The following is an 18,552-nucleotide window of genomic DNA, read 5'->3' as shown; positions in this document are numbered from 1 at the left end:
ATCAAGTTAAAACACTTATTTTACTTTAAAATAATAACATTTCTTGTTTCAAACTGCATGAACAATATTTCTGATCTGATGATGAATTTTATTAAACATCACAATGAATTAATCTCAGACATGTAGTGTGAACAGGACATTATCCTCAAGTGTTAACTTAAAAACTATTCAACTCTTTGAGGTTTTACTAAATTAATAAAAAGTTAACACAACTTACTGCTGTAAGTTTATCTTTCACAAACTCACATTTAGGTTCAAAATCTAAAACTGGATAAATGTATTTGACTTAAAGAGTTGAAGACAGTAGACACAACTAAATGCAGCTCAAATGTTTTACAGTGCACAATGAAAAGATTATGAAATTATTAAGTCGTCAACACATCAATTTTTAATATATTAACTGTTATTTCTAATTAACATCAGTTATTGTTATAGTAAAAGAGATTCTCCATGTATCACGTGTTCATAAAGAATCATTTATTAGCATCACTAATCACTTTATTTTCTGTCTAATTTCTTTACGTTTATCTTCATCAAGCCTCTGAGGTTGATAAAAACAAGATATCAAGCTTTGAATAAAGCATTTTTCTTTGCAAAATGTGTGTTGAGTAACTTCCTTCACAACATTTCTGTTTTGAAAATGACTTTATGGATTCTAAGTAACTTCATATCATACTCTATGCAGATGACTGTATTATGTGTTCAAACTTAAAATACTGGAACATAAGAGAGGAAAAGCATTTTTAGAAAGACATTTATTGCTACATTTTCATATCAACACATGCCTGGAACTCAAACTGTACACATACTGCACATGTTATAAGTGTTTCAGATTATTTTGGTGTTTCTTTATGTTCAACAATGCGGTGAGTGAACATTGTTTGTTTTTAAACACTGTATTGGTCAGAGCATTAAATTTAGGTACAGCTAGTAAACTGCACAAAATAACAGGCTTTATGATTAAAATAATAGTTAAAAGCACATCAAGACATATGAATAAGTTCACAATATTTGTATAAAAGATAACTTATAACTTAAAAATATGTGTTTTAAGTTCAAAACTTAAACATGCACAGGGTTTGTTTGACTACATCTGCGGAGCAATAATTACAAGGAGGAGGATTATGTCCACCGGAGATACAGAAACTAAAATCCTGTTAGCAGTGCATTAAAGAAATATAAAAACACAATTACAGACCAGGATGGATGTCCATGTGAGATTAAAAAGAACATTCCTGGAGATCTGTTCATTCACAGAATGTTCAAACCCCTGCAGTATTTACACACACACTCTCTCACACACACATTCACACCGAGCCCACAGGAAAAATGAAATATGTTGCCTAAAAACAAAACGTGACAAAGTCTGCCCAATGAGCTTTGTGAAAATATGACTAACAAACCTGTTTGCCAATTTTAGACTGCACACGAAACTCTCCAGTCCATTCTGATGTACTGCAACACAAATAAAACTACAAAATATGTACAAAACACCTGCAGCTTACAATGCATTTGTCTGATGCGAGTCGTGTTTAGGCACAAAGTTATAAAAATCTGTTTGGGAAGAGGAGAAATGATTGTTCGATTGCATCACACTTTCTGATCAGGAAGCCGCTCTGGACGAATTTGAACTGATTCGTCCAAAACGCAGCAATTACAAATCATTTAACTGTATTGTGAAAGTTTATCCCAAAGTGTTGGCTGTTGATCAAATATCGTGCATGTACAGTGCCTTGCAAAAATGTTCATCCTCCCTGAAAATCCTCTACATTTTGTCATGTTACAGTGACAAACATTAACATTGTTAGGCCCCAATTTCCTTGAACTATTTTGCAAAGAAGAATGGGCAAAAATTTTAGTCTTTTGTTGTGCCCAAAAGATCTTATTGACCATCGGGGGCTGAATACTAATTTTTATCTGTATAAAATATTTAAAACTATGTCATCTTCCCTCCAAATCACAACTACAATAAAACTTCAACAAAACCCATTGCAGCCCGTGGATGTAATGTGACAAAATGTGTAAAAAGTTCAAGGGGTAGGAACACTTTTGAAAGTCGTTGCATCAGTTTGTAGAGTGATTTAAACTGATCGTTGATGTAAATGAATGAAATGCTTTAAGTGAGACTTTGAGTTGTCTGTATCAGGTGCTCAGAGGTGACCCATGGGGTTTGACGGGTCCGTCAGGCTCGGATGGAAAGCGAGATGTACAGACTGTGGATCCGACATGATGCTGGAGGCCTTCTCTTCTTCTCTTCTCCGCAGACATGCAGCCTTCGGGTTCAGGTTTCTCTCTGCAGAACAGATACAAAAACAGTAAATGTAAAAATGGAGATACTGAACTCAGGTTTCACAGTTTAGAACCTAAAGTTGTCAAAAGTTATCGAAGTCAAAAAGTCCAATTAAACTCTTTTCAGACAGACATCTAGCTAGCTACTTAGCTGGCTAGCTATGTAGCTATGTAGCTAGATAGATTGATAGCTAGATTGATAGAGATATCTAGCTACCTAGGTAGCTAGGTAGATAGCTAGATAGCTACATAGCTAGCTAGATAGAGGGCAAATCATGCTAGCCAAGGGGAAATACATGCATCACAGCAGCAAAGGGCAAAATAGCAAATTGCAGTTTACAACTCACAATGAAAAACAATCTAAAATGTAAAATAACTAAAAACGATAAACCGTGTATAAAAATAGTTCTTTAAAAAGAAGCTGTGATGTTGCACCTATATAATAACGCTTAAAAATAATTTCAGGAAACTTAATAAAACTATGGCACTGCATGATAGAACAAAATCAATCAAGTGCACTACAATATCTGTAAACCACCTTTTTCTGACTGTGTAAAGATTTAATTCAACGTCTGTTATAATTTAAAAAAAATGAAGTAATATACTTTATGTAGGCTTTAAGACCATTTCTGTCTGGTCTCTTAGACATCCCCCAATCACTTACAGTACATTCCTGCTCCGCTGTTGCACTGACCTCTGACCTGCTGCTCCAGACTCAGGATCACAGCCACGGCCTGGTGCAGAACCAGCAGTTTGGTCTGCGGCTTCTCGCTCTTCAGGTGCAGCTGACACATGTGGCCCAGCTCCTTGAAGGCCTCGTTGATGTCCCGCACACGCAGACGCTCTCTGGCGTTGTTGGCCATCCTGCGCTCTCGCTCGCGCTCGGCCTTCTGCTCTGGGCTCAGGTCCTCGTCCTCGTGGATGCTGCAACGAAAAACCATACGGCACGCATGTGAGAAGGGAAATGTTTGCAGGTTAAACAAAAATACAAAAGGTGAAAAGAGACGACAGTGTTCAGTTATTATTTGGTTTTCTCTGCCCTCTTCTGGTCACTTTGATAACATGGTTTTATTTTTTTTGATTAAATACATTTTAAACAAGCTTATGCTAATTCAACAACCACTAGACATCTATTAAAAATATAATTTGAATGTTTGTTATTCCTTATTGTCTATTCTGCTTGAAAACAGAAAACAGATGTTTGGTGTGAACAATAAAAGAATATTTGCTGTTTTAATTTATTTTAAGAGAACCTCTGTCATTTTTGTATTTAACATAAAAATTAAAAAACTGAATTTGCTTGCACCTCTTATAAAGTAAAACACCTAACAGTGTGTAAAAACCTTTAAAATGAACTAATCTCTTATTGCAGCAGCAGCATCTCAAACTGGAGATTTTATTTAAAAAAATCTAATCTTGACTTTGACTTTAGTTGGAGAAAAAAATCCCATTTAAAAAAATATTAGAAGACTCAATTATTGGCACTCCTACTAATCCTGACTTTATTTTTTACTTTTTAAGTTTATCATCATTTCTAACTAGTACTTTTTCATCAATATTAATGAATTATATACTTAAAACAAGCTCCTATATCTTACTGAAAAGTTACTTGTAAGTTAGTTTAGTCTTATTTCAGTTAAAAAGTATAAAAATTACTTGGGAAGATTTTTTGTTTTTGTAGTTTATGACAAAAAGTTTAGACTCTCCTGCCCTCCAGCATGTGGTCTAACTGTCGGTGCAAATATAATAGACTGGATGATTGTTTTTAATGCATGATAATAAATTTATTTTACTCTCAGCTGTTACCTGTTCTGCGCGCTGTTCTCTCCGTGTGTTTTGTGTTCACTCTCCTCGTCGGACCTCGGGCTGCCTGAGCCGTGGTCGTGGTTGGTGTGCATCATCTCCTCCCCTTCCCTGGTTTCCATCTTTAACTCCAGGTTACTCTGAACACCCAAGCCGCCGCCTGTGCAAAATCATATAACATATATTGCAATAAAACAATATTAATAAAAAACGAGAAAAACGCTGGTAAGAGGAGGGGAATAACTACCTCCTCCTCCTGCACCTTGTAAGAATGTGTTCCTCTGTCTGGGCGGATACGGGTGGCCATTTTGTGTTCGGCTCTGGAAGGCTGAGTGATTGTTGTTCATGGAGACGCCTTCGACCTTCAGGAGCCACAAAGAGCAAGACGAGTCAGACATGAGTCAGATTCCCTCTGTAAATGATGAACTTCAACAGTTTTTCTTTTGAGACACAAACACTACTTTGCATTGAACTTTTTCAATGCATTTTGTCATGTTAGCTAAGCTACAGAGTATTTCATTACAGTTTTTTTTATTAAAATTAATAAAAAAATACTATTTACAACTGTCAGTTAAACAAGACATTAACAACAAGCTCCTGTTTCTTGGTGAAAAATTACTTGTAAGTTAGTTTTGTCTCATTTCAAGCGCACTAAGATATTTGTACTCAAAACTAGAGTAAAAATACTTTGTAAGATTTTGTGTTTTTCTAGTGATAAACTACTGTGTAGTTAGGAAGTGGAAGGAAATGAATGATGTTTGGGACGTGATCTAGTCGAATGAAACCAAAAGTAGACTATTTGCCGCAGCGTTAAATATGGCTGCGAATTTATAGAGTCGTTATTGACTGAATAATGCAAAGTTTAAAATTTTAATGGACTTTTCTTAACATTTTTAAAGAAAATTAGATTTTATAGTGTCATTGTTGATCAAATAATGCAAAGTTTACACTTTTAATGGACTTTTATTGCCGTTTTTAAAGAAAATTTGATTTTATAGTGTCATTGTTAACCAAATAATGCAAAGTTTACACTTTTAAACTCAAGTTTTATAATGGAAATTTCTTTAAAAATGTCATTATTGACTGAATAATGCAAAGTCTGCTCTTTAAATAGACTTTTAATGTAAGTATTAATATAATTTGCATTAAAAGTGTCATTATTGACTGGAAAATTGAAAGTTTATGCTTTTAATTGACTTTTATTGCAAATTTTAATCAAACTGCATTAAAAATGTCATTATTAATCAAATAATGCAAAGTTGACAATTTCAATGCAAGTTTTAATGGAAATTTGCTTTTATTATGTCATTATTGACTGAATAAAGCAAGGTTTACACTTTTACTGGACTATTAATGCAGGTTTCAGTGCAACTTTGCATTAAAAGTGTCCTTATTTACTGAATGACACTACATGATTAACAGCTGTAGACGTTCATGAAGATTCCTTCATGTTTACGTCATGCCAGTCTGATGCACACCCCTTCAAATAAAGTGTTACCGAAAAGCCCAAACAGATCCTCTGCTCCACAAATAATTCAATTCCAGACAAGCATAATCCTCCTCCTAAAACTACTGCACAACATTTAAATTCCCCCCAATTCTCTTCAGGATGATCCACTTCTATCTGACACATCATTAAAAAAAAGGATAGTGGGAGAATTTAATATGCCCTCCCCCAAAGGATTAGACTAAATATCCTTTCCCCGTGAACATGCTAGACTTTCATTCCAGCTGGAGTAAAATCCCATCATCTGCTGAAAGACGACGGGCTGAACAATGCAGAATTACACACAAAACAACATTTTTACACCATTTTGATACTTTGAAGTAATGTTTGTTAACCATTGCTGGAGTGTGACAGGTGAGCGGTGCAGCGCTGGCTGGGTGGCTGTGGTGGGACTGGCCCAGTAAGCTGTGGATGTCGCTGGGCAGACAGGAAGTGGGGCCCACGGCGTGGTTCCTCAGGACGTGGATGACGTCGTCCAATCTGTCCAGCCGGTCCTCCACCTGAGACTAAAACCATCAACAGACACGGAAACCTTCAGTTTAATATAAACTCTGGGAAAAATTCAGAGACCGCTTAAAATGATCAGTTTTACTCTTTATAGGTATGTTAAAATGAAGATTGTTGTTTTATTCTATGAAATACTGACAACGTGTCTCTGAACTTTCAAGCAAAAATTTAGTATTTATTCGCAGAAAATTAGAAATTGTCAAAATAACTAAAAAGATGCAGTGCTTTCAGACCTCAAATAAAGCAAAGAAAACAAGTTTATATTCATTTAGGAACAGCAATACTGATGTTTTAACTCAGAAATCAATATTTGGTGGAATAACCAGGAGGTTTTAAACTTGTTCAGTGCAGTGGACTCTTCATTTGTAGTTTATGCTCCAGATATCAAATTTATTTTTCATGTTTTGGGCAATACAATTTTTAGCTTTTTTCCAAAAATGTAGTATTTATTTTAGTATTATCTGTTCTACTAAATTTCACATTCTGTAGATTTTTTTATTTAATCACTTAAGCCTTTATATACATTATTAGAATCTAATAAACAATTAGGTTCCTATTTTTAAAAGAGAAAATAAAGAGTTTGTTACAATAAACTGCCGATGTAACTACTAACTTTTTTATCAATATTCAAGAATTATTGACTTAGAACAAGATCTTATATCTCATAAGTTAGGTTTTTATTATTTGCACTAGAAACAAGACCAAAAATGCTTTGTAAAATTTGCAATGTGACACAGAGAATTAATAAAAAAAGATCCAGATCTTTACCAGAGATATAAGTGAGGACTCAAAGTGTGGTGACACCGGTGGCTGAACTGAACTGCGGGGCCACAAGTTGTTCCCTAAAAAGAAAGAAAACCATAAGAAAAATTATGATATTCTGTACGAAAACGCAAAACTCTAATAAATAATGATTATTTTTCTTTCCTACCTGTAGATTCGGCTGCGTTTGGGAGCGGGGAAGGAGATCTCACTGGTGTGGAGGAGCTGGAGGGGAAGCTGCTGCTCGTGTGATCGGGGGAATAAATCTGACAGAGAGAAGGAGCAGCAGAGGAACCAGAGCATGGATCATTTTAAAAGCACAACTTGTCATTTCTGTGTAAGCTTTAACAGCTGCTGCCACATCCCCTGGAGCTTCCTCGTAACCTGAACTAAACTCATCCATTCCTGTCATTTTACCGCACTGCTGCCAATAAAACGTCCCGATACACGACTGTAACCCTCCTTTAATGCATGGCGCTCTTCTGTCGCCCCACAGGAAGTTATGAATTATAGGTGTGGGACCCCAAGGTTTGGTTTTATACTCTGACCTGACCTGTTTGAACATTACAGAGCACAGATAAGTAGCTTTAATGAGAGTGAGGTGGTTCGTACTTACAGAGGCCAAAGCTTTTCCCAGGGTGTCGCCTGTCTGTGACGCTCCTGACACATTCACTTGGCTTCCTGAGACTAAACACGTTTATTGTGACATTATGTCAATATATAGAAATATGTGTTTTCTTTACTTCAAATAAATCAATTAAAAAAACGAAAACAACAACAAACAAAAAAAAAAACCCAAAGAACATGTAAATATACACACAAAAAACTATCTGTTTCAAACATAAGAATGTTTAAACCTTAACAGGAATATATATATATATATATATATATATATATATATATATAATAAATATAAAATATAAAATAATTAAAATTTGCACTTTATGTGCTTTTATGAAGTTAAAAAATCTTTAATACTAATAAAAACTAGCAGATTTTTAAATTAATAACAAAATATTTTCCCCATGTTTGAGGTGATTTTTTTTAATCAATATTGACTCAAATTGAGTCAATAATTGACCCTTGACCCTTTGAAAGTGACGTCACTCTGACCGCCACTGCGCCATGTCACGTGAAAATCAACCAATGCGTTCCTGTTGTAAAGCCTGTCAAAAAAACGCACATGTGATAACCTAATATCGCTTTATTAAGTTGATTTGACTTTAAAATGGTAGTAGGGTGCTGGGCGGTCGGCTGCACTAGCAGAGAATAATAGAAACCAAAAGTCATAACTTTTAGTGGGAAAAGATGGGAAATGGAGAGCAGCCGTGACGGTTAACCCTCGGTGTAATGGCGGATTTGTAGCGAACGCCTTTTACAAGGCAAGAAGACTAACGTCCATATACTTTATAAATAAGTGTGATTAGAAAGATATCAAACATCGCATTATGGAGAAAGTTCGCGTCTAACCGTTGGTAACCATGGAAACACTGTCGCACCGTCATGTAGCCTAGCATGTATGGAAAAAACTGGTTAGTGTCTCGGCTTTTGTTCGTTTTTAATGCTTCTCCAGTGTAAAGGGAAACGCCGTTTATGACATAGTGATAAATCATGTGGTGTGAATTCAGACAAAGTCGGTAATTTGATCAACAAGTCAGGAGGGAAGAGGAATGGGTCGGTTTCTAAGCTAGCTGTATCCAACTTTTGTAAATACCGTCGTATTAGAAAATATTAGAGCCCCAACCAGGTGTGTTACGTTCAGATAAATTAGCTTGACTCGAAAAAGTAGAAGCCATGAATACACTGGCAAAAACAACTTTGGAAAATAACTTCAGTCACTCCCAATTCTCACGTCCCACGTCCATCATGGCGCCTATAAGTGACGTAGTTTCAAAGGGTCAATATCTTGTGTGCACGTGTGCACACGTGATATATAGTTTTTTCCAGCCAAATCTCCTAAATTTCTAAGTTAGCTTTTCTTATTTCAAGTGTACCAAGACATTTGCACTAGAATACACACACACACACATATACATATATATATATATATATATATATATATATATATATATATATATATATATATATATATTGCAGCATGCAACAAAAAGTAAAAGTAAGCTCTTATTCTTTTTATTTTCCTCACCTGCTGGATTCTCGGAGTGGCTGTCAGAGGGAGAGCGGGACGCCGTGTTGTTGCGGTGAAAGGTGGACATCGGCGGTAAACCTCTGTTCATTTCAGCCGCCAGCACCGAATGAGGAGAGAAATCCTGAGCAGAAAGCAAACGCGTTTTAAAAACAAGAGTTTTTATATCAACATTCACCAGGGCTGATGAAGGAAAACTCACCAGGTTACCGTGGGCCGGCTGCAGGCTGCTGTAGCTCCCCAGCTGTGCTTGGTGGCCCGCCGAGGCCCCCAGCGCACCTTCATAGCCCTGCTGGTTCAGCCCGTTTACGGCGCTCCAGATGTCCGGAGAATTGCTCATCCCCTCTAAAATAAAGAATCATGTTTTATCGCCTGAACTGCTGAGGTGTCTTGAACTGCCAGTCAAGTTATAAAGCAGAAGACTGGACCCCGGTGCAAAGAAATTACATGCAATAACTAAGTTTTACTGTCTCAATTAAACAGCACAGGGCATGTTTGGTAGCTATGCTGCTCATTTCATATATCTCTTTTACACCGGGGTGAATAATGTATTCATGGTCGATGATATTAATAGCAACAAAGGAAAACATACTCATACAGTGCAGCGTAATAACTAAACTCATTTATTATTTGTTTTAGTTTTCTATTTGTCTTTTATTTATTGAACAATTTTAGTCAGTTCCATATTCTGACCTGATTGTAGTACTTTTTGTCACAAACATTTAAATCTTCCCTTGCTATTAGGTTTTAAGTGTTTTCTTTTCTATGTTCATTGTTCACCAGTTCCCAGTTTATTTTATTTGATCCCTGTTTTTGTTATTTTTTTCTTTTGTTGTTCTTTTTCATTTTAATTATGCTTTTTGTGTGCGTCAGCTTCTTTTTGACCATTTTTGTCTCACACATTGCAAAAACACAAAATCTCGCCAATCTTTTAATACACTTGAATTTAAAAGTAATTTCTCAGCAATATATTGAAGCGTTTTCAAAGTTATTAATTCCTTAATATTGATTAAAAACTGGGAGGTATTTCACTTATAACAAGACATGTCTCCCATGTTTTGAGTGAAAAAAATATTAGCATTTTATTGACTTGAAACAAGCTCCTATATCTTGCTGGAAAAATTATTTGTAAGTAAGTTTTGTCTTATTTCAAGTGTATTATGATATTTTCACTGAACGAGACAGACAAGACAAACATACTTTGTAAGATTTCTTGTTTTTGAAATGGTGTGGTATCAATAAAGTATCATTTACTGATTAGTTTTTAATATTTAATAACGAATTTACTTTCCTCATATTTATCTTGCATCCATTGTGGCAAATTAGCCTCATCTTCTCATCTTTTTATATCTAATTCTATGTAAAAGTAAACAAGGAGGTTGGACAAGAGGATCAATGGTGGTCATATGTTATGACCTGCTACAAAAGCTACAAGAAGCATGATACTTCAAGAAGCATTTGATTGTTATTGTTGGATAATGAGTGTTTTGAGGTTTTGCTGGGCTTGAACTCACCAAAGAAGGTGCTTGCAAACACATTGCTGGGGACTTTGCTTGATGAGTGTGAAGTTGAGTTGCCATCAGAGCTGGGAGGCTGCCCATAAACCTGAAAAAAACAATTAAAACCACCTTATGAACTGATAATTTTCCTACTTTCTGGTGCAGGAAGTTGGGCTGTCAAGCTAATTCCAGTTAGCATGTGGACAAAATTAACACATTAATGCAGAAAAAATCTTATATTATTTTTTTCTCACATTTACATGTTTAAAGTCACGCCACATCATCTTAGTCAGAGTTTCGTTTGGATTATTTTAGATGTGGATTTGCAGGTGTGCTTTGGATCATTATGCATAATTAAAATACACTTGATCTCAGTGTCACAGATATCCAGACATTTTCCTTCAGGATTCCTGGATATTTGTGTGATTTTTGGTCCTGGAAGCTCAATCATTAGCAATTTGGTTAAATTTATAGAGCCAAATCACAACACCATCACAAAAAGCAAACAAAAAGTGAGCATAAGGTCTGCAGATGAATATGCCTGCAGTTTTTTTTTACTTCTGTTTTATGATATTCTGTTGTTTTCTGCTGTTTGTTTTTAAGTTGTATGATGCTGTAATGTTTTCTGAACAGCTTGTTTATGAAAACTTTTATTTAACTTACTTGGTTAAATAAAAAATATTATTCTGGCCTCTTTGGGATCAGATCTCATGCAAGGTCACATACATGTTTTCTACATTTGTGGATAAAACTCTGACCCTGGTTCTCTGGAATCCCAAAGTCTTCAAAATGCCATTTTTGTTTTTCATGTGTTCTCATATTTCTCCTTTACGTTGTCAGACAGTGAGTTCTCAATTTAATCACAGTGAATTTGTAGCTTGCATGGGAGCAATCTGAAGTAACAATGCAATGAAAACAAAACAGAGTGCGGATGCACACTTGGAGCCATGGTGGTAATCCATAATCTGCAGATCCATGCACCTCCTCATCCGGATTTGGGAACCGTTCACCAGGAGAAATCCCTGCGCTAATCATGATCAGGTCCGGCTACGACTCAGATCCCCAAAAACATAAAACTGAATTTCAATTTGTCATTATTCCTTTAAATTTAGATTAAAGCCTTCCTGCTTAGAATTGGTTTGGAGACATTATAAATGAAACAATAATCAACAGTTTGATGTGGAACGACGGCACTTGATAAAATCTAATGCTTGTTGACTGTGTGTTTTTTGTTGGTTTGCACTGATTTTCTTAATTCTGGGAGATTGGTGATGGGCCAATACCTACATATGAAGTTGATCTTATTTAGCTCAGCAAATGTTTAAAAATCAGCCTCTGTCCTCTTCTGCTCTGCAGAGGTTTGACTGACAGACCGGCCCACCAGGTCATGTCTGCACGTTTGCAGCTAACAATTGTCATCCCACTGTTGCCAACTTAGCAACTTTCTGGCTATGTTTAACGACATTTTTGAGAAAAAAAAAATGGTATCGGTCAAAATTGGAATTGGCAGTTCAGGCTTTTTAAAAATTGTTAATCGATGATTGACCAGAAAACTCCAGTCGGTGCATATCTACTTCTGTGACTTTGTGTTTTTGTGTTATGTTGTAAAGCGCTTTGACTGACTGATCGATTGATGATTTGTGCTCAAGATAACACAAAATGGAAAACAAATATTCTGAAAGGCAAATAAATTTCAGATTAAAGCATGCCCTGCACTCACGCAGACACAGAAACCCACAGAGAGGCGCACGCCTTGCCCAAAACCACCAAGAGGCTCGGGCTGCACCTGCACTTCCCTCCGTCGCTTTGATGTACCCCAGGAAATGAAAATAAACCTCCCTGCGCTGCATCAATGGGGTGTCAGTTACCCGGACGACAAGTTCTGTAAAGCAGGCTATTAGAGATTCTCTTGAGTACGCTTGCGCAAGGCTCGCACGTTTAGACAAACCACGCACACACGCGTGTGCACGCACAGAGCCGTGACCCTGGCTGGCAAGAGTCCCATGGTGATTGTGGGCTTGGCCAAACAGAAGAGCCCCTGTCGACACTCGGCCCGTCTGAGCCGCCACGGGCAGCATATGGCAGAGGATAAAGCCAATTGTCCTCCTTACCATCAGCATAGCAGGCGACCCGTTAATAATGGTCACACCCCCGCCCCAGCACGCCCTCTCTGGCCCCGATGGAGAGGGGCCATCGCCAAGGCACCCTCTTTTAGCATAGCATTGATTTAGGAGCCATCAATCATCAGATCACAAAATGATAATGCACTTTTTCTTTTTTCTTTTTTTTTTTTTTTTTTACTCCAGTTCAAGAAGAAATTCAAAAGCAATAAATCATTATTTTCTATTAACAGAAAGCTTTTTGGGGCAGGGTTATGTATATAGTTCTCCAAGAAGAGCAGCGTTGTAAACACACACACACACACAGAGAGAGCATCAAGATGTGAGATAAGTGAAACATCAACTTGCTATTCAAGGCCCATGCCTCGCTCCACCGTGGCCAACTCCGGCCACATGCAACCAATTTTCTGCCTCTGTGATCCACGATGTCTGGATGTGGTTAGTCTCTCCGAGATCAAAGCTGCCTTTGATAATGGTTGCAGCGGTGCAGGGACTGCTCCAACGTAGCGGGGTTAAATCAAATAGAAATAGAGGCAATCTGCTTCATGTCAAGATGTTTTTCTGCTGCCAGGCTTGACTGGATTGCACAGAGCAAACAGGAAGTCTCACTCAAGCATTTTAAAAACAAGCCTATTTGTCGGCCTAGAACAAGAAGTAAAAGTGAATTTAAAGTTATAGCATGTCGGGTAGGTTGTGTTCTGTTTTTTCTGATTTGATCTGTGATTTTTTTGATCATTAAATGCATCAAAGTATAAAAAATAATTATATCAACCAATGTTGCACTTTTTTGTAGTTTGTAAAAATCAGAAAGAGGTTTTGATGCATAAATTGGGATAATTTTATTGTCATTTTCTGCTGGATTCAGGAGAAAATCTATTATGAAACCTGTTTTATATTTTAATCCTGAGAAGGAAAATAATCTGAATCAGTTAAAACTGGAATTTCATTGTCAGCAAAGAGAAACCTGACTGGTGCATCCCAACAGGATTACTCTGGAGCTGAAAGGGTTCAAGAAAATGTAATTCCTAATGTTGCAACTTTATGACAACTTTAAGCCAAGTTCACATCTCATTACAGCACTGACTCATCTGAAAGACAAAGCTTTCTCCCTCTGGACCTCAAAACACACACCAGTCATTATCAAATATCCTGTTTAAAGAAGAGAACATCCCCAAAAATCTGACATTCCTCCAACAACTTTCAACTGGCATAAAATGTTTTAATCAAGTTTCCACTAAATGCATTCAAATCTGATGTTGATTCTCGAAGCGAAACTCAAGAAATGAACTAACAGGACAGCTGAGAATGCAGCAAACACACAAACAAACCATGCCCAACCTAATTTATGGTGGATAAAATATGAAGATACTCACTGGCTTCATGTTGTAGCAGTACATCAGTGAGTTGTTGGCTGTCCCAGAGGCAGGATGAGCACAGTACATAACTCTGTCTGGATCACAACGAGACTCTCAGCGCTCTCCACACACAGCTCCTCTGTCCACCTCTTTACTCATGTGTGTGGTGTGTCGTCCACACACACTCCTTCCCCTAACCCACCCCTGCTGGTCGTGCAGCAACCCGCAGACAACTTATGCAAATCAGGGCTGGACCATTTCATCCGGCACAGAGGGGGTGGCCAAGACATGACGCTTTTGCTTTAAAATGTTACATCATTTATGAGCTTTTCTGCTTAAAAGTGGAAAATTATTACACACAGAACTCGTTATTTTAGAATTTGTGGTGCCATTGGGTTTTGTAAGCATAAAAAACATTAATAAATTCACATGAAAACCAAAATTACTAGGGGATTCCCAATCAACTTATGAATAAATAACCCCAAAAAATAAATTGTACCGATGGGAGATCCTTATTGCTCAGATATCATCCTGTTTTCATGTCATCTCGCATAAGTGTAAAGTTGAACACACACAAGGCTAGAAATCCCTCCTCTGGACCAACAAGCAGTGATGACGCCACCAAGATAATCTCCTGTTAGACAGGTAGAGGTTTCCAGTAAACACTAGATACTACAGCCTTGTCTGACCTACATTCACAAATAGAGCCAGGTCTTAATTTGCAGGCACGTGTGGCATGGAGAGCTGGGTTTGGAGGTTATTTGGTCTGTCTGGGTGACCGTCTGCAGCATCTCCTAAACAGAGTCGTCCTTCCCGTATGAGGTCAAATCCACCACACGTATCATTTTTAACCAAAACATATGCAAACAACATTAACAAAAAGTACAATTTCATGTGTGTCTTGCATTAAGCATGCCTTCTTATATGAGAGAGGGGGCTGGAAAGGTGGAGTTGGCTCAATGCATAGAGCTACAGTATGGCACCCGGTCCTGGCACCGCTTGGTGTTTTACAGAAACCTCACAAGAATCCAATCAAATGATTCCCGCTGGGACAAAAACAAAGTCTTTTCCAAATGACAGTACCGACTCTTCAGTAAAGAGACTCTAATGCAGCTGAGTGCTGTAATACTAAAATATTTTTATGTGCTGTTAACACTCAAACTGAAAATAAAATAGTGCAAAAATGCAAGAACGCCATTATTTGCCAGGATGTCTTTGAAACTATTTCGTCAGTGAGAGATTCAAGTGGTTCATGAAACATTACATATTTTTTTATTCTTTCTCACTTTTTGCTTTGCTTTATTTTTCTTTTTCGGAGAAGTATGACCTGAAGCCTTTCTTAACACGTCTACCTGAAAAAGAACATACCTGAAAAAACATCTGACACCAATACTGTTTAATTTGATTTCTTCAAATCAAACAAAATTGGTGTCAAACATTTGTGCATGAAAATTTTTTGTTTGTGGTGCTATCAATGTAAAGATATTAGTAACTGTTTCCAGAGGTCATTAAAGGTCTACCTCTCCTGTTTTACAAAATCAAACACATTTTGAGTAAACACTGTAAAACATTTGAGCCACATTTAGCAGTGGGAATTATTTCCCAGAATGCTTAGCGGCATGTTTCTGTCTCCTGAGATGGAAGTGCGTTACGTTGAGCTGACTCTGGTGTTTTATTAAGGCAAATGTTCATTTTAATGCAATTCTCAGTCAGCAAAGCTTGAGGATAATGTCCTGATCACACTAAATGTTTCTGAGCTGAATTCATTGGGATGTTTAATAAAATTCATCATCAGATCAGAAATTTTCTTCCTGCAGTTTGAAACAAGAATTTAAATTATTCTAAAGTAAAATAAGTATTTATTTTAACTTGATATTGTGAGTAAAATAATAGAGAAATGTGGCTCTTTAACTATGTGAGGGCAGATTCTTTTTCTTGCATATTGTAAAATAATTATTTGGTTTAAATTGTAGCATTAAGTTAAAACTCAAAATTCAAGTTTAATTAAGTTAAAAAACAATGTTTAGACAACTTGTCTCTTGTTGTTAAATCAACTTCATGAACTTTAATTTCTGAGTTTTACAGTGAATCAACTCTGCTAAAAGGTGTTGAGTGGATCTGGTGGCGCTGGTATGTGGCAGCCTCACTTCTGTCAGACTGTCCCAGAGCAGCTGTGGCTACTATCCAGTAGCTTTCCACTGTGTGAGTGGGTAAAATGATATACAAGAACTCTTTCAGCTAATGGATTTTTTTTTAAAGTATGTTGACGATTAATCAATTACTGAATAAGTTGATGATTACTTCAATAATCAATTAATCACGATTAATCTGATTAATCGTTTCATCCCTGGTCAGAATTTTGTTTTGTAGAGTGAAGATGCGGAGGAGCTGGTGTTTGGCGTCCAAAAATAAAGACTAACCTAAATCTCTTTAAAGCCAGAATGATATATTTAGAAACTTCAAATGCTGACAAACACGTGGTTTTCCTCCTGATTCAATCTGTCTGCAGGTGAGCTGCTGTCCGCTCAGCTTCCTTAAAGTCAAAGTCTAATCCTGGCGATCCAAACCAGCGCTATCTAGGTTAGGAGGTCACTCACTTCTTCTTCTTTATCAGCGCAATTGTTGGTTGATAAAGAACCATGCTTTTCTTTTCTTTTTACCTAATTAAGGAAAACGTCATAATAAAGCCAAAATATCCAAATGCTGATGTCAGTAAATATATTAGCTGTTTTACAACTAATCCCTGGCAACTGGTGGCTACTGAGTGACCTTCTCCTCTGACAGAGATCAGTCTTCTTATCTGGCACATTAAGCATTCATAACACAAACATATCTGATCCAAGAGCCAATTTATACAGTCCCCTGACCCTGAACTTTGCATCAATCTTAGTTAATTGCAGTCTTGTCAGAAAAGGGATTATCCAAACAGGTAATGCAAATGTTAATGAGATCATTTTTGCATATCTTTATTTTCCTGTGGTTGAAATGTCACTGGTTCTGACGTTCTGCTATGAAGAATGTCACTCCCGATGGCCCCTTGATACATTGTTGGCCATGAGGAGGTCGGATGCAGAGGAGAAACCAAAACAGACGTTCTAAAAAACTAAGAAAAATGCATAGAAATGGCTACGTTTTTTTAAAATAAAATCCCCAAGAAAAAACACATTTTCAGTCAGTGTTGTTGCTGTTAAAATTGTATATTTTTACTGCATGATATGCTGTTGCCTCTCCAAGTGTTGTTGGCACTCTGCTGATTGTCATGCGCCTGATTTGACATGGCTTAAATAACTATCTTCCTCCCAGTGATTGGCATTCACACAAGAAGGGGTGAGTGGGACTGGGGAGCAGATGGTGACATTCCACATGACCAAACTGATCAATCAGCATGCTGGGACGCAGGTGCAGCACAGGCGGGCAGCACCACACCATCTATTTCACCATCTACAGGGCACTATAACACATGGGCACCAATCGTGGCACCCTGAGGGTCTGCATGCTTCTCCGTCCCGCTGCGCCAAGGTTGATGACATCAGAGTTTCCCATCCGCTCTGCCATGGGACGCCGAGAAAAAGGAGCGTGAAAAAAAAAAAAAAAAACAAGCATTGGAATAATATCTGCAACAACAGCTTGGTCTGGGGAAGGTTGTATAAGTGACGTCAAAGCAAGGGACTCCCATATTATATATTATTACCAAATATAAGTGGGCTAAGGTGGTATTAATAACTCTGGACCTTTTCTACATTTTGTTACGCTACAAACAAACAGAAACAACAGCAGGTTTTTAATGCAAATAAAAATCTGAAATGTGTTTCATATAGAGAACCAGCTTTGGGTAAATCTCCATTAGTGCTGCACATTTATTTATGAAAAATAACTCAACCTCTGTCAGGTTGGACGGAGAGTTTTAACATTAAATGGGTTCTGTTATGCAAAATTCACATTTTGCATGTTTTTTTATGCTTCCATTTGGGTCTCAACTGCCTCTAAAAACAATAATAAAAAAAAAACAGTCAGCCATTTTTTGACAATATGTCAAAAATGTCTGGGAAATAAGTCGCTTTGCAACCCTCTCAATGGTTGAGTCACATTACCATTACCTAGCAACTGCACCATTACCTAGCAACCCTAGCAGAGCCCAGTCCTGTTACCTACCAACCCAAGCGGAACTCCAGCACGTTTGGTCAGCTGGTTTTATTGCTATTAGTGCTGTACAATGGCTGCTGGAAAACTTACCATCCAGAAATTACTTGTTACATTCTTGTTGGTCGTGCAGGAGGCTCCACTTCTGCTTTTCAAATATGTATGGTTTTATAACTGTGCATTTGTTTGCAGCCATTTTCATTTCTCAGTGTAAAAGTTGAGTTGGGGGCGTGGCCAGCAGCAGCTTCTTTGGATTCAAAGTGACAAGATGCCCTAAAACAGTTCAAAATATTCAGAACTGATCAGACTAAAATCTCAATATCTAAGAATTACTTTGTGCAAAAAAAAATGTAATGAATATGTTTCGTATAATCCATAAACCTTTCCTAATCTGTTCAAGAAAGCATAATAAGTCACCTTTAGA

The 18,552-nt window shown here is 37.2% G+C and overlaps 1 protein-coding gene across 2 annotated transcripts; it reads right to left on the bottom strand.

Moving 5' to 3' along the window:
- Positions 1 to 738: 738 nt before the first annotated feature.
- LOC106958149 (transcription factor 12-like) lies at positions 739 to 14,192 on the bottom strand. Of its 2 annotated transcripts, none has more exons than XM_015049914.1 (12): positions 14,007 to 14,192; positions 10,529 to 10,619; positions 9,217 to 9,359; positions 9,015 to 9,138; positions 7,485 to 7,555; positions 7,038 to 7,134; positions 6,875 to 6,948; positions 5,935 to 6,105; positions 4,340 to 4,454; positions 4,096 to 4,252; positions 2,984 to 3,213; positions 739 to 2,293 (listed from the first exon to the last, which is right to left on the bottom strand). In XM_015049914.1, exons 1-12 carry the CDS (start codon positions 14,073 to 14,075, stop codon positions 2,151 to 2,153), a joined length of 1,485 nt encoding a protein of 494 aa, XP_014905400.1. In that variant the 5' UTR covers positions 14,076 to 14,192; the 3' UTR covers positions 739 to 2,150. The 2 variants fall into 2 exon arrangements, with proteins under 2 accessions (XP_014905400.1, XP_014905401.1); XM_015049915.1 differs by having other exon boundaries at positions 4,355 to 4,454.
- Positions 14,193 to 18,552: the final 4,360 nt, after the last annotated feature.

This window comes from Poecilia latipinna, unplaced genomic scaffold (assembly GCF_001443285.1).
Source record: "Poecilia latipinna isolate Pla-1442-1.1 unplaced genomic scaffold, P_latipinna-1.0 Scaffold965, whole genome shotgun sequence".
NCBI classification, from domain to species: Eukaryota; Metazoa; Chordata; class Actinopteri; order Cyprinodontiformes; family Poeciliidae; genus Poecilia; species Poecilia latipinna.
The sequence above is the reverse complement of the archived record's forward strand: the minus strand, read 5'-3'. Positions and strand labels throughout refer to the sequence as shown.

What these genes read in the sequence shown, in the direction of transcription:
- LOC106958149 (XM_015049914.1), bottom strand. Translation starts at nt 14,075, where the DNA reads ATGTACTGTGCTCATCCTGCCTCTGGGACAGCCAACAACTCACTGATG. An exon ending in GTTTGCAAGCACCTTCTTTG is followed by an intron (nt 9,360 to 10,528) that starts GTGAGTTCAAGC and finishes TCTTTATTTTAG; the next exon opens with AGGGGATGAGCAATTCTCCG. An exon ending in ACAAGGTGCAGGAGGAGGAG is followed by an intron (nt 4,253 to 4,339) that starts GTAGTTATTCCC and finishes GATTTTGCACAG; the next exon opens with GCGGCGGCTTGGGTGTTCAG.